This window comes from Leucopleurus acutus, assembly GCF_964270905.1.
Source record: "Leucopleurus acutus genome assembly, chromosome: 1".
Classification (NCBI taxonomy): Eukaryota; Metazoa; Chordata; class Mammalia; order Artiodactyla; family Delphinidae; genus Leucopleurus; species Leucopleurus acutus.
This window is the reverse complement of record NC_139142.1, coordinates 12,546,890-12,570,910: the sequence shown is the minus strand read 5'-3', so window position 1 is coordinate 12,570,910 and position 24,021 is coordinate 12,546,890. Positions and strand designations below refer to the sequence as shown.

General features: G+C 53.6%; 1 protein-coding gene across 1 annotated transcript; it reads right to left on the bottom strand.

Annotated features, from left to right (window-relative positions):
* Nucleotides 1-1,199: 1,199 nt before the first annotated feature.
* On the bottom strand, nt 1,200-2,315 carry GPR68 (G protein-coupled receptor 68; the record flags this gene model as incomplete). Its single annotated transcript, XM_082848445.1, has 1 exon — nt 1,200-2,315. One exon carries the CDS (start codon nt 2,313-2,315, stop codon nt 1,200-1,202), a length of 1,116 nt encoding a protein of 371 aa, XP_082704571.1.
* Nucleotides 2,316-24,021: the final 21,706 nt, after the last annotated feature.

Below are 24,021 nucleotides of genomic sequence, written 5' to 3'. Positions count from 1 at the left end.
GCGAGCCCAAGGCCCCCTCCTCTTCTTGTCACAGGGGCTATTTAAACCACAGTGGAGCTTCACCCCGGGGCTTTGGGCTGAGAGATAACAGAGCATGCATCTCCGTGTTGTTTGTTTTGTTCTAAGAACTTGGGGAGAATGTCATGCTCCTCTCTGAGACTGCTAGGCACTCCAGTCTGTGTGGCAGGGGACACTGCCAGCAGTCACATGACCCTAGCCTCAGTGGCTTAGGGCAGAGCTGTCATGGAGACCCTGGCATTTTAACCATGGACACACACACACACACACACACACACACACACACAAAGTCGCAGACTTCCGGGTCTGGTGCTTCAAGGCAGATAGAAACAGAAGATGAATTGAGGCGAATCTGTGTAGGGAACTCAGCTGGACGTACTGCTTTAGGCCTCTGTCCTGGCCCTTGAACTTCAATGCTGACTTTAAAGGACCACAGACATCGCCCTATGGAGCCCCAGGGAGCCCCAGGATTTGTTTTCCATCAGCCCTGGGGCTTGGGGAATCTGCTCAACCCTCCTCGCCTGTGAAACTGTGACTTGGCTGTATCTGGTGCCTCTCCTCCACCTGTTACTCCCCCACTGTCCCCCACAAACACACACTCCCAGTGCCCCAAACCCCTCCCTACATTCCTTCTCCCCATCCCACCTCCGGGCCCACGCATCTTCCTTCCCGCCCCTTCGTGGAGTGAGGCCAAGTATGAATGATGACAATACACTTTCGCGTGTCACCTCCCCGATTACACCAGTGCATTTGGACCGGTGTCATCTGTGACAACGGCATTGGAAGGCCCTGGCAGGTGTGCCCCCAGGTACCCACTCTCATCTCCCAGGCCCCTCTCTCCATGTCCTCACACCCTGCGTCCCCCACCCAAGCTTCTCTTTGAAAACCTCCTGGACGTGAGCAGGTCTTCCTCCCACCAGCCGCCCAGCTGGCAGCAGACGACCCCCATGCACTGTCGGAGCGTATCCCCACACTCAACGAGCAGCCCCGTCGGACTCGGCAGCCACAGCAGGTTCCCTGGACCCAGAGAGGTTGTGCTGCGGCCCAGACCCAGGGCCCCGTGGCCCAGGTCCATCGTCCCCTCCAGCAGCAAGAGGCACCTGCCTTGGCCAAGTGGGCGGCAGCTGTCGAGCAAGCTCAGGCCTTGCTTCGCCCCGCACGTGGGTGATGGGGCGACACAGCTAGGCCAGTCCGCCCGCTGGGGACCCTCCCGCTCCGGGTGGCTGAGAGGTCTGTAAGGCCGGGTGGAGCTTCGTCAGCACGTTGGGCTCCTCGCTCTTCCCTGGGGCCTCGGGGGTACCCAATGGGTAGGCCTCCCGGGCCCGGCCAGTGCTGGTGCAGGTGAGGAAGGCCAGGCAGGCCCCACGGAGGCGGGCCAGGTCCCTGTGCGTGGTCTCGCTGACGAAGCAGTAGAGCACGGGGTCGGCCACGCAGTTGAAGCTGGTGAGGAGCAGGGAGAAGTGGTAGGCGTTGAAGATGCCCTTGGCGAAGTGGCAGCTGGACTCCCAGAGGCTGCGCACGAGCAGCAGCGCGTGGTAGGGCAGGAAGCAGGCCAGGAAGATGACCACGGTGCTGAGTACCAGCCGCTGGATCTGGTCCTTGCGGCTCTTCTGGGTGCCGTGGCTGCGGCGCACGGCCCGCAGGATGCCCCGGTACGAGGCCAGCAGCAGGCAGATGGGGAAGAGGAAGCCCACCAGGAAGCGGTAGTAGTTGATGCTGCGCTGCCGGGGCTCCAGCGGGTAGTGCTCGAAGCAGACGCGGTGCCGGTCCAGGTCCTCCACCACCTCTTCGTGCATGAGAAAGTAGATGCTGGTCAGCAGCTCTTTGGCCCAGATGAGCACGCTGACTCCCACGGCGGCCTTCAGGGTGCGGAACTGATGGAAGCGGAAGGGATGGGCCACGGCCAGGTAGCGGTCGATGGAGATGCAGCAGAGGAAGCCCACGCTGATGTAGATGTTCTCGTACAGGAGGATGCCGCACAGCTGGCAGGACAGGTCGCCGTGGGACCAGTTGTCGTGCTGCAGCACGTACTGCAGCCAGAAGGGGAGCGAGCAAATGTAGAAGAGGTCGGCCACTGTCAGGTTGCACAGGTACACGCCCAGCTCATTCCGGGCCTTGATCTGCAGGTAGCCGAAGTAGAGGGACAGGCAGTTGGCTGGGAAGCCCACCACCAGCACCGTGACATAGACCACCGGCGCCAGCGTCTGGTGGATGGTGTGGTCAATGGCACAGCTCAGCGAGCCGTTGTCTCCGGTGACGTTCCCCATCTTTGGGCCTGGAGGGGCCTCACCCTTCATGGGCTCAGGAATGCACCAGTCTCTCTAGCGCCATCTTGTTTCTAGGATGTGGTTCAAGCTGTAGCAAAGGCCGGGCCTCACTGGTGATGGGTAAGGCCCTGAAAGTCAAAGGTGGAAAGGCTTAGGATAAGAGGAGCCAACATTTATATAGCACCTACTGTATGTCAGGCACTCTTCTAAGTGCCTCACGTAATTTAGAAGATGATCCAGCCAACCAACTCCAACTCAACTGAAATGTGACTTATGTCTCCCCATCCCCCTTCCCTGGCTTCCTGTCCCTTATTTACTTTCCTGGTCCCTCAGTGCAGCAAGCAAGGCGTGGAGCTGGCTCCGGGGAAGCTCCAGGGAAGCTCAAGGTGAAGAACAATTCCAACCCACACACCAGTGAGGGCCCCAGCCACTCTCCTGCAGCAGTCAGCACCATTCGCATTTTTCCTACTTGCTCACAGGAATGGGCCGGGTCAGTAAGGCCACAGCCCCTCCTCGGGGCCTCTCCACACAGCACAAGAGAGGCCCAGCCTGGTCCACATCCTGCTGTGCTCTGGCAAGAAAAAAGGCTGAGCTTCCCGCAGGGCACTGCTACCTCACCTCCGTGGAACTGGGAACCTAGCACAGGGGGCCAGGCACCGACAGACGTGAGCACCAGGCTAGGGTCAGCTGCTCACAGGCTGCGCAAGTCGTTTACGCTCTCTTAGACTCAGTTTCCTCATCCATAAAACAGGGATATGGGAATTCCCTGGCAGTCCAGTGGTTAGGACTCGGCGTTTTCACTGCTGGGGCCTGGGTTCAATAGCTGGTTGGGGAACTAAGACCCTGCAAGCCGTGCCACGAGGGCAATAAGTAAATAAATAAAGAAATAAAATGAGGATGAAAACACCTGCCCTCAGGGTCAGTATCAGGGCCACATAAAATATGTCAAAATGCATGTCGTTGTTTTTCCAAAGGCAATGAGGCAGAATAAAAGATGGTAGTCTTTTTTTTGTTGTTTTTTTGGGGGGTACGCGGGCCTCTCACTGTTGTGGCCTCTCCCGCTGCGGAGCACAGGCTCCGGACGCACAGGCTCAGCGGCCATGGCTCACGGGCCCAGCCGCTCCACGGCATGTGGGATCCTCCCGGACCGGGGCACGAACCCGCGTCCCCTGCATCGGCAGGCAGACTCTCAACCACTGTGCCACCAGGGAAGCCCAAAGATGGTAGTCTTACTCGCATTAGTGAAAAGTTCACATTGTTGAGAATTTAACAAAGAAAATGCTATTGTTATATATACAAATACATGTGAACAAAGACAGAATAAAAATGTTTTGTTGTGGGTCTACTTTATAAATTAATATATCAGAACGAAAGGACTGAGTTGCTCTATTGATTTAACACTTCTGGCTCAGATGAAAAATCTCACTGTGTCTAAATTAACCTTTTTGTTGCTGTTGTTTGTAATCATCCTTCCAAGGAAACTTTTTTGACATTTTTTTTTCCTAACCACCTGCCCCCATGAAATTTGAATAACCCAGATGTATTTCATATCTGTTTATGTATCATGGGCTTTTGGAGGATGACAAATCACTATAATATCTAAGATTTTTTTTCACCCCACCTAAGAACCAATTTTCACCCCTCCTTGAGAATGCATCGTCTATCTGGCTGCAAATTCCAAATGAACAGGGTCTGCATTAAGTTGTTTTGTGGTATTAGCAGATCAATCTTGCCCTTTGCTGTCTCTTCACCATAGTCAAGCTGGGACTCACAGACCAGACGGGAAACCCCTTCCACAACCAACAACGTCTCATCACCTGCTGTCCAGGGTCTCTCCCTCCGCAGCCTCCCTCCTGCTGGCTCCTGACTGGCCCTGCAGGCACCAGAGCCTGGGCTCAACCTGGAAGTTGGCGGAGCCTTCTGGGAAGGGGCCCAGAGATATTCCAGCCCAGCAGTTCCAGTCCTGGGGTTCATGGAGGACAAACTTGAGGACTTCCCCCGAAATCACAGGCTCAAACTTGTAAATATGTAAGTATGTGCATTTTTCCTGGAAAAGGGTCCTGTGGCTTTCATAAGAGTCTCTGAAATGGGTGAGAGATGGGTCTGGCCCAAAGCTGCCCCCTCTCACCTGGACTCCCTGTGGCTCTCTCCGTGGCCAAGCCTCCCCCCACCCCAGTGCTCCCAGTCACGCCCCTGACCATTATCCCCCGGGCAGCCACAGCCATCTTTCCAAAATACAAACTGGATCCTCCTCTTCATTGTTTAACACCCACTGAGACGGTTTCACAGTGAGTTATCACACCCACGGTAAAACTCCCAGACTCTTACAAGACCCAGCATGATCCGGCCCCAGCTCCCCCACCTCGTCTGCTGCCACCACACTCCAGCCTCACTGGCCAGCTTTCTGGGCCTCATCGCCTGGCCTCGCTCCAGTCTCTCCTGGAGTGCTGCCCCCTGCCCTCTCCCCACCTCCACCTCCACCTCAAGGCTGTTCCTTTGCCGCCAGGTCTCAGCTGAAACACCACCCCCTTGCGAGGCTCGCCCTGACCACCCCACTAAAGCAGCCCCTCCCCCATCACCATCACCATCACCCCTTCCTGTTTCATGGCTCCGCAGAGCTCCCATCAGGGTCTGAGATTTTTCTTGTTTATTTACTTGTCTGCTTGCTGATGATCTGTCTCCTCCACGAGGTTGTAAATTCCAAGAGGGCCTTGTGCACCTTGAACAGTGCCTGGCACACCACAGGCACTCCTGAGTACTTCTAGAATGAATAAGTGAATGCCACTTCCCCATTTTACAGATGAGGAAACTGAGGTTTGAAAGGGGAAGTGACGTGCCCAAAGCCAGTCTAAGGAAGGAAGCATGGGCATTAGAATCCAGGTCTCCTTTCTCCAAGTCCCACCTCCCTGCCACGTCTAGTCCTCACCTGAGCCTCCCCGCACCCTCTCAGTCCCTGGAAGACGAGGACTCCTAGGAGGGCTCACCTCCCCATTCTCTCCAGGATACAGGCCCGGATTTTTTTTTTTTTTGGGGGGGGGGTACGCGGGCCTCTCACCGCTGCGGCCTCTCCCGTTGCGGGGCACAGGCTCCGGACGCGCATGCTCAGCGGCCATGGCTCACCGGCCCAGCCGCTCCGCGGCATGTGGGATCTTCCCGGACCGGGGCACGAACCCGTGTCCCCTGCATCGGCAGGCGGACTCTCAACCACTGCACCACCAGGGAAGCCCTACAGGCCTGGATTTCAGTGTTGGTGGTGGAGGGAGGTGCTTCTTGTCGTTGTTTTCAATTGTGGTTTGATACACATAACATAACATTTACCATGTTAACCATTTTTAAGCGCACAGCTCAGTGGCATTAAGTACATTCACACTGCTGCGCCGCCATCACCACCATCCACCTCCAGACCTTTTTCAGCTTCCCCAGCTGAAAGTCTGTACTCATGAAACACTAACTCCCCATCCCTCCTCCCCCGAGCCCTTGGCAGCCTCCAGCCTACTTTGTGTCTCTACGAATTTGACTGCTCTAGGCACCTCGTATAAGTGGAGTCGCACGGAATTTATCTTTTTGTGGCTGGCTTATTTCACTTAGCATAACGTCCTCAAGGTTCATCCATGTAGTCGCATATATCAGAATTCCTTCCTTTTTAAGGCCCAGTAATATTCCATTATACGTATAGGCTGCATTTTTGTTTTTCCATTTATTTGTCAGTGGACGTTTGGGTTGTTTCTACCTTCTGGCTATCGTGAGTAATGCTGCTGTGAACATGGGTATACTGCTTGAATCCCTGCTCTCAGTTCTTTGGGGTCTATGCCCAGAAGTAGAACTGCTGGGTCATACGGCAGCTCTATTTTTAATTTTTTGAGGAACTGCATTCTGTTTTCCACAGTGGGCTGCACCATTTTACATTCCCACCAACAGTGCACAAGGGTGTTTTCTTGTTTTTTGCTTTTTGTGTTTTTGTTTATATGTTTTGATGGTGAGAGGAAGGGGCGAAGGGGCAGTGGAGGCCTGTGACCCCTAAACTCTGCACAGCCCCGCGAGTCAAAATTTGGCCCCATTCGTCCTCCTCTTGCCAGCCCTCCTGTCCCTGGATCCCCAGCCCACACCTTAGCGGTCCCCCAGCGACACCCACCCAGGACGTCCGTGTCTCTGAATTTACCTCGGGTTCTCCACAGTCCACATAAAATCTACCCACAGGAAGATAAAAATTCATTCATCAGCACAGGCTCCCAGGCACCAAGAAAATATGGCAAAGGAAACCAAAGTGAAAACATGTCCTCTCAGGTCTTAGGAATTTGTTGAGAGTCACCTGGCCGAAGCCTATCGTTTGCTAGGGCTGAGTGTACGCATGTGTGAGGCGGGCTGGTGTGACTGTTTGCGGGTTCCTCTTTGCCAGGCCGATGATAAGCGAATTCCCGCAAGCAAAGTCAGAAATACTCAAGTCTGCAGGGCAAAGAAGAAACACATACGACGTTTAGATGAAAACACCTCCTCCACACACACGGCATCGCCTCTGTGATTTCAATGCCGTCAACACTCTGATGATTCCCAGACGTCCTCCGCACCCCCAGGTGGAAGGCTGACAGAACCAGCTTCCTTCCGCGGCACAGGGCATGCTCTGTGAGGCCCACCCTGCTTTCATCATTTTCTCCACTAGTCTGTTTTTGGAGGTGGCATCTCCTCCTGCCCAGTCACTCACGTTGGATGGCTGGCCTGCAGCTTTCTCCCTCATCTTCGTCCACAGCACCCACTTGATTACTCAGTTCTACCATTTTCAACTCCTAAATACTTCCCACATCCGACTCCTCCTCTTTAGCTCCCTCCCCAGTGCCCCAGATTGGCTTGGTCAAGACTTCCTCCTCAGAATCAGCGCATGGCCTCCTATGGGATTCACTGTCTCCGCCTCACCACCCTCAAAGCCATCCTCTAAAACAAAAACCTAACCTAATCACTCCTGCTTCAAACCCTTCAATGGCTCTCCAATCATCCATCCATCTGTCCATCCATCCATCCACTCATTGACTTACTCGTTGTTACAGCAAATACTTATTGAGTGTCTATTATTATATGGAAGGCACTGTACTAGACACTGGCCCCTGGCGTAATTCAAGTTGCTTTTAGTCTCATGGGAGACAGGAGAAGAAAAGAGAGGGTTAGCTCCCAGGGAGAGTACAGGACATTAAGGGAGTTCATAGGAGGTGAACTAACCCAGCTAGAAAAGCCTTCCTGAGCAGCACTTTGCTCGAAGACCAGAAGAAGCGGGAAGGGCAGCCAGGGAAGATGGAAGTTTCTGCCTGTGGAAATAGAGCATGCAACAGGCCAAATGCCAGAGAGAGAGAGAACAGGCACCTGTGTGGAACTGAAAGTAGCTTGGCACAAACAGCTAGGTGTGAGGAGGGTGTGGCCAGAGAGGGGACAACAAACAGCTGTAGAAACTGCCAACTAATTAGAAGGAGCTGGGGACAATCAGGGACAAATCTGAGATGTTCTTCAGTGCTTGGTCCTCATAATCTTCCCCAAATTATCTGTTAGATGGATGGATGTGTGAAGAGGTAGGTGGGTGGATGAGTGGATGGATGGATGGGTAGGTGGATGAATAAGATGAATAAGTGGAAGGATGAGAGGGTAGGTGGATAGATGGATGAGTGAACAGGTGGATAGATGGACGAATGGGTGGGTGGATGGGTCAATGGGTAGATAGATGGATGAAGAGATGGATGGATGGGTGGGGGGTTTTGAGGTTGGGTGCTGGGACAATGGAAATATTATTAATAGAAACAGAAAAGTGAGAGGGAGGAATCACTGTGGCCTCCTCTCCAGCCACCTGGCATCTGTTTAAGCTGCCTGAGCTGGTCGCAGAGGGCCCTGCTTTTTCACCCGGGCCTCATCACAACCAGCTCTCCCTTCTTCCACTCCCTGAGGACAGGCACCCCTCCATGGAAACTACATCTTGCCAGGAATGTCCCTTCTCTACCTGCTGTCCACAGAAAGCTTGCTCCCCCAAATCAAAGGCACAGTGGGTGCAAAGTGTTCTATAAATGGAAAAACGTAGATGGGATGGAAGGACCAAGCCATACCGAGTGAGAGCCCTCCAGATGCCAGGAACGTTTTTGCAGATTCATTCTCTCTCTCAACACGAGTCTCACCAGCACCCATTTTACAGATGAAGAAACTGAGGCTGCTCAAGATTCTGAAACCAAGTGAGGCCCTGCAGGTTCCCAGGCATGGAGGCCTTTTTTTTGTCCCCTGTTTCTTGTAGGCAAGACTCCAGCCTCCATGACCTTCCCTGAGTTCCAAAGGGCAGATTGGAACAGTTGCTAATCAAGGAAGAAGCAGCCAAGAAACCACCTGAGACAAAATTAAAGGGACCAGAGGGGCTTCCCTGGTGGCGCAGTGGTTGAGAGCCCGCCTGCCGATGCAGGGGATACGGGTTTGTGCCCCGGTCCGGGAAGATCCCACATGCCGCGGAGCGGCTGGGCCCGTGAGCCATGGCCGCTGAGCCTGAGCTTCCGGAGCCTGTGCTTCGCAACGGGAGAGGCCACAACAGTGAGAGGCCCGTGTACCACAAAAAAAAAAAAAAAAAGGGACCAGAGAAGCTCCTCAAGATTAGGAGACCAATCACCTGAGACAAGATTAAAGGAGTGCAGGCCATAAAGTACACCCTAATCTTGTCAGAGATCCCACCCTTGAACCATTGCTATAAAACCCTTCATCAGATCCTCTGGGATTGGAACACATAGGTTTTCGAGGTGGGACCCTCCCCCCTGCCCAGGGTCCCCCTTTGCCTGGCAAAGCAATAAAGCTATCCTTTTCTACTTCACCCAAAACTCTGTCTCCAAGATGCGATTCGGCTCTGGTGTACGGAGAAGCTGAGCCTTTGGCAACAATTCCACAGCTACGACGTAGGCCAGGTTTTGAACTCAGACTGGTCCACGCTTTCCTTCACACGGTGCTATCTTTCTGTTCATCACAGTTGTTACAGAGTGACCACCCTCACCTCCAGGCTTTGCCAGGCTCCAGTCCATACATATGCCACCACGAGGCCACCAGGCTTGGGCCTGGGCCAGCCCCCTGCACCCGGCAGGTCAACCATTTCCTCGCCACCCATGGAGGAAAACCTACTGTGTGCCTGGGGCTGGGGTCCCCAAGGTGGAGGGGATTGGGGCAAAGAATCAAAACACAGAGCTGCTGCAGCTACCTCATTTTATCATCCAGCTAAGAAACCGAGAGACTACACAGGAAGCAGCACGACACGAAGAGCAAAACTGTTAGACAAATGCCCATCAGCACAGAGGCCTCCGAGGACTTGAACGTCCAAGAGCGGTTCAGCTCCCCAAAGGCATGAAGGGCCTCTGACTCAAGCTGGGAGCCGCCTGCACATTCCAAACCAGAAGGCAGAGGCGGCCAGTGCCGTTCAGCTGCCGCATAAACAGTGGGCTAATCTGTCGCCCGTCTCTTCCCGGTGGTGGCACACCGGCACGCACACAGTTAGTCACTGGCCGGGCGGCCCTGCTCAGGGGAACCCCCAGCACGCCGAGCTGGGGAGTTTCCTCAGCGTGTTTAAACACGCTTTAAACAGGGCTGTTTCATTTCCTAAAAGTACCCTTTTCAGAGGCTGTTGATGTTTCCCTCTGGGGTGGGAGTAGAATCAGGCTGCGTTTTCCCCTTAGTCCCCAGCTTTCCCCTAAACAGCCTCAATCCAGCAACAACAAGGAGACAATCTCATTTCTAAAGCCCTCATAACGGTCTCAGAGCTCAAGCCCATCTGGGCTCACAAAGTTGCTGTGAGTCGATGGGGCTGACACTGTGAACCCATTTCACAGAATCTGAAGCCCAGAGAGGCTAACCTAGTTGCTCAAGTTCATACAGTAAGTGGGGTGGATCTGAATCCAGAACCCAGGCTTCTAGGCACCAACTCGCTGCCTTTGAGCTCTTTTGACCACAGACCACAGTGAGGAATGCACTTGTCATTGTAACCAGCACAAAGAGACATCACACACACAGACACACACAGACCCAGAGCAGTACTTACCCTAGCACTTGCCATGCACTCTGATCATTCCACTCTATTTTGTTTTTCTTAAGGGCGTGAGCTGCTAAATTGATTTCCGGAGCCGCTCATGGGTCATGATCCTGTTTAGAAACAGCTGGACTGACCCCCGCCTGCTCAGGGTCCGGGCCCCAGGAAGGGGACTGTGGTTGCCGCCAGGTGAGGGAGCAGCAGCCTCAGGGGATCTGGGTCCTCTCTGCCCACCCGGCAAAGCTCTGCCCTCAAACCTCAAAGAGCCGGCTTCGTCCCAGTGCTCGCTGGCTCGCAGAGGCCCGGGGAGGAGACTGAACGCCCCTGGCCCAGCCCTGGCGGACCCCCCTCGGGTGACCCTGCAGCCAGAACCCAAGCTCCCCCTCCTGCGATCTCCCGCCGGCCACTCCTCCCAGCTCAGACTAGAAAATCCCAGCTGGAGGCTGCCCATTCCTGAGCTGAGGCAGAATCATGTGAACTCAGATCTGATGTCAGGCTGGGTAGCTGTGAGGAACGCTCGCCAGCCAGAGGATGAGGGCGGCGGGACAGCTCCCTCCAGGCACCCCGGGCCTGCCTTCCCGCGCACCCCAGACCTTGCGGGGAATGCTAAAGCCTGAATTAGGGGCAGGGACCCCAGGGACTTGGGAGATGCAGGAGGAGCGGGGTGCCCTGATTCTTCCCATCCAACCACCCGTGAGCACCTACAAGCCACCAGGAGATACAGGATGTTGCACCCCCTGAGCCAGGGATTCTGACTTGAGCCACACAGGCTGACACTCAGATAACTAGAAAGTACCATCGACACAAGAGCAATGGCACATCAGCAAGGGCAGGGGAAGCTGTTTCCACTCCCACCTCCGGGCAGTCACCCTTCAGCCGCTAGCAGCCAACATCTGGGTCAGTGGGTCACAACTACATTAGCAAATACCCGGGGAGCTTATAAAAAATAACACCATTGCCCAGGCCCCACCCCAGATGAATTAAATCACACTCTCTGGAGACAAGGTGCCAGTGTTTTTAAAAGCTCTCTGGGCGATTCCAGAGGGCGGCCAGGAGGAGAAGCACTGATGTGGAGGCGGGTGGATCCTGTTCTGCAGACCAACAGAGCTACGGCATCAGAGGAATTCTCTGGGTCGTGAATAAGGCGAGCGTCAGCGTCTTTAAACAGCGCGGCCCAGAGCGGGGAGCCAGCACGGGGCTCTGGCCTCATGGGGTCTTCTGGCTCTCAGGACTCTTTCCTAAACTCCCTCAGCACGGCAGGGCCGACGGGACCCCTGGAGGTTACCTGGCTCAGCCTCATTTTACAGATGGGGAAACTCAGGCCCAAAGGGGCAAAGGCTCTAGATAGGGTCTTACAGCTAAATGATAGAGCTGTGATTCTCCAAATAGCTGCGGTGCTATTTCGGCTTAACCTCCTCCCTCCAAGGTGTCCCCTTGGAAGCTGACTGTAGGAACGTTGCTAGAGCCAGGAAGCCAACGTCCACCATGAGTGGGGGTCACTGAGGATGTGCATTGTCCCTATTTTGTTGGGTGATCTGTGGTCTCATCTTCTCCAGAGAGTGAATCACTACAGTCCTGATGGGGGGCTGTTTTGGTAGGGGGCCCAGGAAAAATCCCCCTCTGCAGGGCCTGGGCCTTCAAGCAAATGCTCCTCTGTCAGCTGCACCAGAAGCCTCTGCCTTGTTACAATGCAGTGGTGCCTGTAGACATAGAGGCTATTTTTTCTTTTTTCTTTTTTTTTGGCTGTGCAGCGCGGCATGCGGGAACTTAGTTCCCCAACCAGGGATCGAACCCGTGCCCCCTGCAGCGGAAGAGCGGAGTCTTAACCATTGAACCGCCAGGGAAGCCCCAGAAGCTGTTTCCGAGTGTAGAAGTCTGTGGGCTCTCCCTGATGCCATATGAAAGGACAGGAGTTGTGCGGGGAGGAGTGCAGGATCGGTTCAGTGGTGAATGCCTGGCTACCCCCAGGACACACCGACCAAAGAGCACACCCCTGGTTCTCTGTACAGGGCGGCCCAGCCTAACAGGACTTGCACACACAGGCTGTCTACACCATCAGCATCTATACCTGTGGGAACCACTGATGGCACTGTGTCCTCCCCTTTCCCCAGGGCCAGGGACCCCCTCCACCTCCCTTCCTATTTGGCCTTTGGAACTGCAGATGGAGAGATGAAGCTGACATTGAATCGGCTGGCCCAGGTCCTCTGTGAAATGCCCACTCAGGAAGAGAAAAGAACACCCTTACTGTGTTCTACTTTGGTGCTAAGGTTTTTTTCTTTAATCTAAAACAGGAAGGAAGGACTAGAAACTAGGATGAACTAGGATGGTGGTGGCGGTGATGACACCACTCCCTCGGGCTAGAAGGTCCTGCCCCACCATCTGAGTCTCCCTAGACAGGGGAAGGATGGGCAGGCCAACTTGGTAGGACGTTTGTTACGGTGTCCTACTGTATTCCCCATGCGTACTCTACTGATTTGCGGCTAGTTGGGGTAAAGGCCTTGGGGGCTCCCAAAGGGCTCTGACAAATACAAGAAATGCCCATCACGAGCCGTCTGCTGTTTGACTGCAGGGACCTTCACTGACTTGCGCATTGAACGCTGGCCTTGGCCTTCCCAGGCCTTACACATCAGCACACACCTCCGTCACGGGAGCCGAGGCAAGGCGCGCATTGTTGCAAGTTCCAAAGTGGCCAGGTGTGAATTAGGATGGCTTTAAAAACTCAGAGGAGGACCAGCAGAGAACCTCCCATAGTGCCTGGCACTGCTGCCCTCCCAAGTGGCGTCAGAGGAGAGGTGGGAGCAACTTGGGATGAGGGAGCAAAGTCATTGCCATTTTGGGAGCACGTGCTGAGCGCCTTCCAAATGTTTCCTGTTTTAACCCCCCCCAACCCTATTTTGTAGGCAAGGCAACGAGACTCAGAGGGCGCCAGCATCTTGCCTGGGGTCACACAGCAGGGAAACTACAGAGCTGTTTGACTCCAAAGACAGGGCTCTTGACTAGTTTCCTGTTGCTGCTGAAACAAATTACCACAGCATGTAGCAGCGTAAGACAACACACATTTCTTCTCTTACAGTCTGGCCGTCAAAAGTGGGTCTCGCTGGGCTAAAATCAAAGTGTCAGCAGGCTTCCATTTCTTCTGGAGGGTATGGGGGGAAATCCATTTCCCTGCCTTTTCCGGTTTCTAGACGTTTCTGTCATTCCTTGGCTTGTGGCCCCCTTCCATCTTCAAAGCCAGCAGTGGCAGACTGAGTCCATCTCACATTGTACCACTCTGACCTCTGCTTGCATCTTCCCATCTTGGCAGCCAGCGTGATCAAACACAAAGGCCTCACCACTCAGAAGTCTCGAGCTGGCCAGGGACCTGGGACCAGGACTCTTCATACAGACTGAAGGTGGCCCGTGACATCCGAATGACAAATGGCACTGGACTAGGGCACAGGGGTGGGTGTTTACATGCTGTGAGCTACCTCAACATACAAGGCACTGTGCTTCCACAAGCTGTCTTGATGGTGCCTCACAGCAATCCTGCAGGGAAATTATTATTATCCCAGCTTTACCACCGAAGAGACCAAGGGTCACCAGGCTGGCAAGTGGCTGCGCTGGGATTCAAGTCGAGGTCTGAATTAACTGTATTTTAATAATTCTCAATGCAGTGCTCGGAAATTTGTATGATGGTGTGTCGATGCCCATCTCCCCCTCCGGACAGTAAGCTCCACGAGGAAGAAGGAGCTGGGTCTATTTTGTTCTCTGTTGGAGAGAAGGTGGTTTGGCACAAAATGCACAACAAAAATGTGTTGGACATTTGAATGAAGAAATGAATCTAAACTCCATTGCTTTCTGCAGCCCGCCTGGAAGGCCCGTGTGGCTGAAATTGAAGTTAGGAGCTAACAGACTGGGGGAGGCTGTCAGGATATGGGATGAGGCAACAGGAAGAGGGTTGACTCTGAGGGCATGTGGGTGGGTGGCCACATGTGAAAATGCATTACAGCAGAAGCCTGACAGACTTTGGTATCTCTTTGGAGACTCTGTGGTCTGAGAAGATCTGAGCTGTCTGGGGGCATCCTTCCTGCTCTGAGGCCAGGGCACCAACCACAGGCCCCAAGGTTGCCAAGGCAACCCCCCTCCCCACCTGCCACCCCCACCAACCTCCTGCCTCCAGCCCCAGAGTGCTCCAACCTATCAATTAATAACCGAATAATGTCTGACAGCAATCACTCCAAACACCCGGGCAGCAACCCTCTTGAGAAACAGACTTCTCCAGTGAGTAAGAGCTATAGAGATACTCATTACACTCAGCCTGGGCCACCTGCTAAAATCTAGTTTTCTGAATTCAAATTACTCTCTCTGGCTTCTCCCTCTTGTTTGAAAGGCATGGGGTTGGCAGAGCTGATGACTGAAGCCTCAGAGGTTCCAAGAAAACAGACACTAGAGGAGCTGCCATGTAGCACGCCTGCTCCCTCAACCCAGAATCAGACCCAGAGAAACTGATCCTGACCAAACAAGCTCTGCGATAAGGCCCTAGTCATGGTTTTTGTATCTCTGCTGGTCTTCTCCTAGGAGAAAACCTATGTCCCCTGCCAAGATTAATTAATTTGTTACCATGGCACCCAGAAAAAAAAAAAAAAAGGAAAAGGAAAGCTTTCGAGTTGTAGTGGGTTCAAGATGGTTGGAGATTGTTTGCTAATCTTCTCATGGAGAGGTGGGGTATAAGTCCCCTCCCCTTGAACCTAGGTGGGCTCTATGACTACCTGACCAATAAAATAAAGTGGAAGCCACACTGTATCAGCTTCTGAGTCCAGGTCTAAAGACACTGGCAGCTCCTACTTCCTGTCTCTTGGGATAGTTGCCCTTGAAACCTAGGCGCCATGCTGTGAGGAAGCCCAAGTAGCCTCAGAGAGGCCCACATTGAGAGGAACCTAGACCCTGGGCGACAGCCCCAGCTGCCAACCAGGGTCAACTGGATTACCACACGAGTGTGTGATTTTGGAGAAAGACCCTCCAGCCCCAGCTGGGTCATCTCAGCTAATGCTGCAAGTAGAGATAAGCTATCCCCACGAAACCCTGACCAAATTGCAGATTCATGAGCAAAACTGCTGAGCTATTTTAAGCTACTATCTTTTGAAGTGGTTTGTGATGTAACAAAAGGTAACTGGAACAAAAGTTTTTTTGGTTTTTTTTCCTCCAAAATCACATGAGGGCTTATCACACTGTGTGAGATGAGTGTAATAGTCTCCATTTTTCCCATGCGATACTAAGGGTCAGAGAGGTAAGGCATCTTGTTTGAGACCAGCCAGAGAGGAAAGATGAAACTCTGTTTTTCACTCTTTGTTTGCTGTTAGACCAGTCTTCTTTCCCTACAGTGTGTCCTGTACCCAGAAGGGTGCAACATAATAGTAATAACAAGGATACTCAGAACTAATATTTAGGGGACACTGCAAGGCTTTTAGGGCAAGATCTTTACCTGCATGATCTCATGCTCTAGGAGGTATACTCTATTATCATGCCCATTTCACAGATGGTGATACTGAGGCTTAAAAGAGGGTATGTGACTTGCCCAACGTAATAGCTCTAGGTGTTAGAGTCCAGATTTGAACCCAAGCCATCTGGTTCTGGAACTAGGCTCTCGAGTACAGATACTCTAATCTATACAGTCTAAAGCAACCACATTGCTCCAGCCGTGCTTCCTCTGTTAGGCTCAGGAATTCTTTTCCCTCATTCCTTCTTTTGGAAGCTTATGTGTGTTGGTGGGCATGGGGGTTGAAACCAAACCTAACCATATCATCTCAGCTTTGTAGAGTTTCAGACCATTCCCACATCTCTTTTGTCCCACAAGCCCTCTGTGAAGTGGCGTGGCCAGTATTAATCTCCATTTAACAGAGGCCCAGCCACAGCAAGTGACCTGCCCAAAGCCACACAGCCTCTGGCTCCAAGTCAGCGCTTTCTCCTCTGCCCACCGCTAAACCCCAAAGAGCCTTCCCCGCCGTTGTCTGTTCTCCAGCTCCAGGATTACCTGGGCCCGCTTGACTGCAGGCGGCCGGGGGCAGGGGGGTGCGCTGCCAACCAGCCATCCCCCCCACCCCGCGCTCCTCTGTCCAATCACGGAAGCTTTCCCCTCCCTCGGTGGCAGGGGGTCTTATTCTGGCCCCTGTAATCCCGCCGTGTGCCTAATGAGCTGCCCTTCGTGTGAGAGGGACCGGGCAGATTCGGGGCAAGGAAAGCCTGGCCCACACGGCATCTCTGGATCACCTGTGCCTTCGAGCTCTAGGAGGAGAAGTGTTAGCTGTCTGACTTTTTTTGGGGGGGCGGGGAAGGGAAGTAATTACCAGGTGGCCACGGTGCCAGCCAAGTGGGTGGTTGCTAAACCCGGCGGCAACCGCAGGCGGAGACATCCCGCCCGGCCGCCTCGCCGCTGCCGCGCCTGCCCGCCGCCGTCACGCACCTGCTGGGTCCGCTCCCGGCGCCCGCCCCGCCCGCACCTGGGGCCGGGTCCCCGCACCCTCGCCGCGTGCTGGCGGGGCCGCGCGGGGGAAGGCGCGGAGCTGGATGCTGGGGACCAGGGCCGGCCGCTGCCCGCACCACGGTGGCGAGGGGAAGAGGACTGGCCCTGGGGATGCGGGGTCACGTACCTGCGCGGCGAGAGGCCGGGGCGCCGGCCGCAGTCACCCCGCGCGTCGCCCGCGTCCCTCCTACGGCCGGCGCGCGGCCAGCGGGGTGGACGCAGCGTCCTCGGGCTGCCGGGCCGGGGTGGTCTGGGGACGCTGGCGGCCCGCTTCCCGGCCAGACTCCCCTCCTCCTCTTCGGAACACGGAGCCACAATGTGTCCCGATTCCCGCCTCCCTCCCCCCATTCCTCCCGTCCCCCTCGGGCACACCCAGCCCCGCCCGTCAGCGTCCTGCCTTTCGCTGTGACCACAGTCCACAGGCTAGGCGCTGGCCAGGAAGAGCCGCCGAAAGTGGCGCAGACCCGGCTTGGAGGTCCAGCTCTCCTGGGTCCCGGGGACAGGATCCGGAGCTGCCAGTGTGGGCTCACTCTGGGCGTGGCTGCAAAAGGACCAGGGTCCTTCTCCAGCCACATCAGAACCTCTAGGTAAGGAGAGTCCATGAAGCGACCTTTCGGTACCGTTCACCTCTGTGTCCCCAGCACCAGCACATCAGTAGCCACTCAGCAGATGCAGTGTCCTATTGCTGTCAGGGCCCCTCTCCGCCTCTCCCCGTTGCTGGACCTCGGTGCCGAGCCCGGGGGTGGGGGGAGGGGGCGATGGGCAGTGAGGTGGGTCTGCACTTAGGTTTGCTGTCTCCTGGATCCCTGCTGGGGTGCCTCCCAAGGCTTGAGTGGGCCTGCAGCAGAGGTGGCCAGGGACAGCATAGGGGACCTCCTAACGGTTTTGCTGAGAATGCAAGGAGGCTTTAGGGCCCTCTGCCCCACAAGCTCACAGACAAAATCACTAATGATAGTCACAGCTCTGAGTGTCTGAGTACTTACTGTGTGCCAAGCACTGTTCTAAGCACTTAAACGCATGAACTCATTTGATCCTCAGCATACTATTATTATCCCCATTTTACACATGGGGGAGTGAGGCACAGAGAAGTCAAGTAACCTGCCCAAGGTCACACAGGTAATAAGTAGAGGCCAAGAGATTCAAACCCAAGCAGGTGAGTCCAGAGCCCTCATCACCACCTGCATCCTATCTCAAGCCACCCTTTGCTCTACCCTCAGCATCCTCTTTCACATCTGCACACCTTACCTCCTGTGTCCGTCTCCACTCAGAAGGCCTCCTGCCCCCATCTCTAGAACTCTTGCCGCGGTTTTCAGACATGAACGTCACCTCCCCTAACAAGCCTTCTTGGTCGTCCCAGGCAATTCGTGCTGAGCCCCCTCCCTGGTCCCTTAGCTCCCTTCCCAGAATTCTCTGCACTGCCCACTGGGGTCACTGGCCCACAGCTACCCCTCTACAGGACCCTCATTCCGGGTCCAGTGCCGGGCTCAGAGCCAGGCGCCCTATTCCTGTTTGCGAAGCGAGTGTCCGGGACTGGGCGCTGCAGGAGTCTGCAGAAGCTTGTGTGGCTGGATGTCAGGACAGACGTCGGGGGTTAGGGCTAGAGGGTGGCTGGAGTGCAGGTAGGAAGGTAAAGAGGCAGATTGATGGCTCACCTTCTGCTGACTCTTCTGGGCACCTCAAAGCTCCACACTTTGTGACGGGGCTGCTAGGTGAGTCTCTGGAAGGAAATGGACAGTGGGCAGGTGGGCAGAAGATACCCTAGAAGGAGAGGCCGAGGGAGCAGGGGGAGGCAGGGCATTTTGCTTTTCCTGCTGGGCACATGCCCAGCAACCTCCCAGCGGGCTCTTCTCACAGCCTGCAACAGCCTCTTCTGCTGGTCCTCATTTTGAAATTCCTCCTTGCAAAATCTTCACAAATGGAGTTTTCTGGATTAACTATACTCATGCCATAAAAATGCACAGATACTTTTTTTTTTTTCAGTACGCGGGCCTTTCACTGTCATGGCCTCTCCCGTTGCGGAGCACAGGCTCCGGATGCGCAGGCTCAGCGGCCATGGCTCACAGGCCCAGCCGCTCCGCAGCATGTGGGATCCTCCCGGACCGGGGCACGAACCTGCATCCTCTGCATCAGCAGGCGGACTCTCAACCACTGCGCCACCAGGGAAGCCCAACAGATACTTTTTAAAGATTGCCATACTGAAAGTAGTTGTTAAGAGTTTGGCTTGGACCAAATCCGGAGTGCCTGAATTCCGGAGTTTGAATTTCAGCTCTGCTACCTGCCAGTAGGGTGACCTTGGACAAATCCCTTAACTTCTCTGTGCCGGGTTCTTTGTGTGTGAAATGGGAACATGGAAATATAGCTAGTGGGAAGCAGCCGCATAGCACAGGGAGATCGGGTCGGTGCTTTGTGACCACCTAGAGGGGTGGGATAGGGAGGGTGGGAGGGAGACGCAAGAGGGAGGAGATATGGGGATATATGTATATGTATAACTGATTCACTTTGTTATACAGCAGAAACTAACACACCATTGTAAAGCAATTATACGCCAATAAAGATGTTAAAACAAAAAAAAAGAGGTTGAGATGATTGCATGAGTTAAATCAAGTGAAGCCCTTAGCTCAACACCCAGCACTTATTAGGGTTCAACAGAAGTTAGCTGTTATTATTGTACACTCCAAATACCCTTTTATATATAGCTCTTATCTTTTGAATGTTTACTACAGTTTTATTCTCTGCATTTTGCAGATCAGGAAACTGAGGTTCAGTGAATTGCCTAAGGCCACTCAGTTCTGAGTGTCTGAGCCAGGACTTGAATGGAGTCCCAGCCACGAAGCTGCTTCCTGCAGCAATTATGTTCTGCCTCATCCTATCCCTCCCAGAAAGAAGCGGGGTGTTAAAGTCCATCATCAGTTGCTAGATCCAGGATTCGGACTCTCAGGGGTACAGCGCCTGCCGTGTAGAAAGTTTATTACCAAGTGAATCCTGCCAGGGCTGCCCTATTGCACAGTTCCAAGGGTGGGCCCGTACACATTGTAACCTATCAGGTGGTGGCCTCTGGAGTTGGGGCCGTGTGGCAGTACTTGGTGTTCCTCTCTCCCTGCCTCTCTTTTTCTAGCCCTCAGTCTCTGCTTACAGATGTCCAAACATATCTAGAACCTTCCACAGTCTAAACAGTCTTCAATTAAAACAAACTCTATTTTGACTGACACTTCATTTTTTAGAGACAGAACAGCATGGTACCTATACCACTTACTTCAAGATCCAGAATTGGCCTGTGGAATAGAGGGTTGGCATCTCTGGCTATGTTCTTCCTAAGAAAATGCCAGATTTGGAGAAGCAAAGAGATTCATTGCACTGCCTGCAAAGTCACCTTTTGGCTAGACTTTGCTGTGTCTCTTGGTGTCAAGATGTCCAGTCCTTGGCAGGCCCAACAGAATTTGTAACGAAATCTGGCATTGGCCATATAAACAACAAACAGCTTATTCAGTTAACATGAAGCATGTATCGTTTTCCAGAACCTTTCGGGACTTAGAGAATGGTAAATTATGGCCCATGCTCATGGAATGCTGATTTGAAATGCTGCACTAATACTGTCTTTCTCGCCCACAGAAATCCTCTCCCACATTGGGATGGGCTCTGGCAACGTGGTCAGAATTTCTCCATACCCGGTGCAAGTGATAATTATGTCCATTTCTTCTTTTCCAGTCTCTTGTGGGGTTTTGGTCTTGGCATTTGCATTTTACCGGTGTCAGGCCTGAGGAGGCGCACAGCAGGGGCTCAGAAATGGCAGCAGATGGAAAGGATGGAAGCTTGTTGCCCGAGGCTGGAAGTGTGTGGAGGACTTTTTATTGGCCAACTGAGATCCACTCTTCACCCTTCTCCACCTACTCTACTGACTGTATCACAGGGTTCCCTTGCCCTCCGGCGTCTGTTGGGTTTGGCCAAGGGGAAGCACTCACTGGGATCAGAGGATGGCTGGGGAGTGGGGCTGGGGGCGTATTTATCCCCCAGCCGGTGTTGCTTCCGGCTGGCTGCCTCTCTTTACTGAAATCGTCTTGCTCCTGTTGGAATCTCTCTCCTGCTCTTCTCTCCCCGCTTCCTCCTCCAGGCCTGGGGACAGTAACAGCTCCCCAGAGATGCTAGTCCCGAGGTGCTGCACCATCCTGTGTTGATCCCCTTAACCCTGCCCACACCCTTGAAAACTATCCCTGTGTTAACCTCTCCCCAGTCACCCCACCTGAGTGGCCTCTGCTTCCTGCAGAGACCTTGACTGATGCAGAAGTGGATGTCACCAGATGCATCTTCACGGCGAACTCACACTAATGGAAGGATGTGTGCGTATTTCACAAGGCATACGGATTATCTACTTTAAAACACTACTGTTTTTCCCATTCATTCTTCCAATGAGCACAGCTGGCCAGACTCACAGGAAATCTCTCCTTATCCCCCAAACGACGGAATGAGTCCCTACTTCCTCACTCGGCCCCAGCGCCAGCTCATCTCTGGCACCGCTCAGCCCCGGGCCTCCTCTGGCAGATTCCCCTGTCCTGGACTTCCTGTCACTGAGCGCTTCCTAGTTCCTCATTCAGGTGGACAATTTTCTTTTTGAGAAATACTTGCCACTGCTGAGTCAAGCAACTCCCACAATGGTTTCAGGCAACAAGGAGCTGGTTTTTCTGAAAATTATCTTTTCTGGCATCAACCACACTCCAGCAGGCTCGGGCCTGAGCTGATTAATCAGACAACTGACCTAACGCCACAGTGTTTCCGCTCCCACTCAGATAATCTGTGGGCTCTCAGACAGAGTGTGACTAACGTGGACACCCAAAGGCAGGAAACTCTGAGCTCAAGTCCAGGTGAAGCATGAGCACACACACCTGGAGAGCTGGGGAACCCGTGTCGTGTTCCTGGCTAGGCTGTGGACTCCTGGAGGACTTCAGGCTGGGCTTCTCAGGCTGAGGCAGTTGGGAGATGCAGTAGCATCTGAATCTCTGGGTTCAAATCCCATATCTGTTGTGCTCTGGTTATTAGAGCTTTGGCAAGTTAGCCTCTCGGAGGCTCAGTTTCTTCTTGAAAATGGGGTTAATAATGGAGATGGGTGTAAGACTGAAATAGAAATCTGGTTGACACAGAAAGCAGGAGCCCAGCCTAGCAGGTGCAAAGACAGTAGGTTATGCTGGGAAGGCACAAAAGAGGGTTTGGCTGACTGAAGTCGGGTGCGCCAGGCCAGGCTGGGGTTGACCAGCCTCTTCCTTGGTTCTCTTGCTTATGGAGAATGGATCAAATCGTGGCTCTTCGCACTGGCTGTGTGACCTCAGAAAGTCACATGACCTCTCTGTGCCTCAGTTTCCTGATCTGTGAAATGGGGATAACAACAGTACCTCACAGGGTTGTTGTATTAAGTGAGTTAATAAGAATAAATCTCTTACAACTACGCCTGCCTTTAGTGGGTGCTCACTAAATGTTAGGACACCCTCTTCATCCAGTGCCTGCGGAAGCCTTATGTGTGCCCCTCCGGCTCAGATTCCCTGAACTCTTCCAGACTTACTTGTCCGGAGCCCCTAAAAGGAACACTTGGAAGCCCCCTTCAGCCTCCCTGGATAAGCTTAGGTGCCTCCGATGGGGTGTGGGTGGTAGGATGGTGAGAGAGGGCTGAAATGGGAAATGACTGGCAAACAATTCGTAGCCTATATGGGGTCTCACCCAGAAAATCTTGGCGAAAATTCTCCCTCTGTGTTGGGCTTCAGAACTCGCCTGGCCTGCTCCCGGGCTGTTGGCTAGTGTCCTGGGGGTATAATGGTGCCAGAGAAGCCGTGTAGCCTCAGAATTAGGAGATGTTCCTTGGAGCCAGACAGCCTGGGTTCAAACCCCAGCTCTGCCACTTGCCAAGTTATTTAACCTCTTAGGGCCTCATCTGTGAAGCGAGGCTGATACGAATGGCACCTACCTCACAGGATGTTGTGTAATGTGCTCCCAACAGTTCCTGGCCCAGCGTAGGGCTCGGTAAAGGTCAGCTGTTGTTAATACACCACCAGCCACAGTGCCCTCAGAGTACCACGGGACAGCTGTTGTGGTAGCCAGAATAGTGGCCTCTGTCAAGGATGCCCATGTCCTAATCCTTGGAACCTGTAAATATGTTGCCTTACATGGGAAAAGGGACCTTGCAGATGTGATGAAGGATCTGGAGATGGGGAGATTATCCTGGGCTATCCAGGTGCGCCCAATGTCATCACAAGGGTGACAGATGGAGGCAGATGAAGGAGAGCGTCAGGATGATGTAGGGCGAGAGACACCAGCCATGGTTGGCTTTGAAGATGGAAGTTGGCCCTGAGCCAAGAAATGCAGGCAGCTTCTAGAAGGTGAAAGAGGCAATGAAATGGATTTTCTCCTACAGCCTCCACAGAGGAACTCAGCCAGGAATCCCATTTCTGACCTCCAGAATTGTAAGATAATCAACTTGTGTTGTCGGAAGCCTCTGAGTTTGTGGTAGTTTGTTACAGCAGCAACAGGGAACTCAATACAGCTGCCGAGACCCAACACAGCCGCATCCTTGAAGGAGGTACTGTGTTGAGTCACTCCACGGTAGTTACTGAGTACCTGTGGTGTCACCCATACTGCTGTCCTTCTGGCTGGACCCTGGAACCGAATGTCCCCTGGGCATAGGCACAGCCAGGGAGGGACTATTCAGGGGCAAGAGAGCTCAGGGCAGGCTCAGTGGGTTGAACAAGGCCTCCTGGAGAAGCTGAACCCTCAGCAGGGCCTTGAAGGATGGAGGGTGTGGGATTTGGACAGCGAGGAGGAGGAGGAAGGTAAGGCATTACTGGAAGCAGCCCCGTGGGACCAAAGTCAAGGAGGTCAGCCTAGTTATTCATTCATTATTCATTCATCTGTTCATTCAACACCTGTGCTCCAGGCCCTGCGGGGGGTACCTGGACAGTGAAGTGAGTGAGACAGACCTGGTGGGAGCCAATATGCCATTATAATAAAACACGAAAAGCCTTACAGCAGGAGGTATGGCTTGTACAAAGGGGCGCATCAGGATGGGCTTCCTGGAGGAAGTGACCCTGCATCACAGGATGAACTGAAGGTTTGTTCTTTATTGCTTTGGGCTCTGTGTGGTGCTCTGCACTCAGCAGGTGCTGACTGATAGGAGTTTAGCCATAAAAGTTTGTTATTGCCAGTCCAATTCTGTCCTAATCCATTTTATCACACTAAGG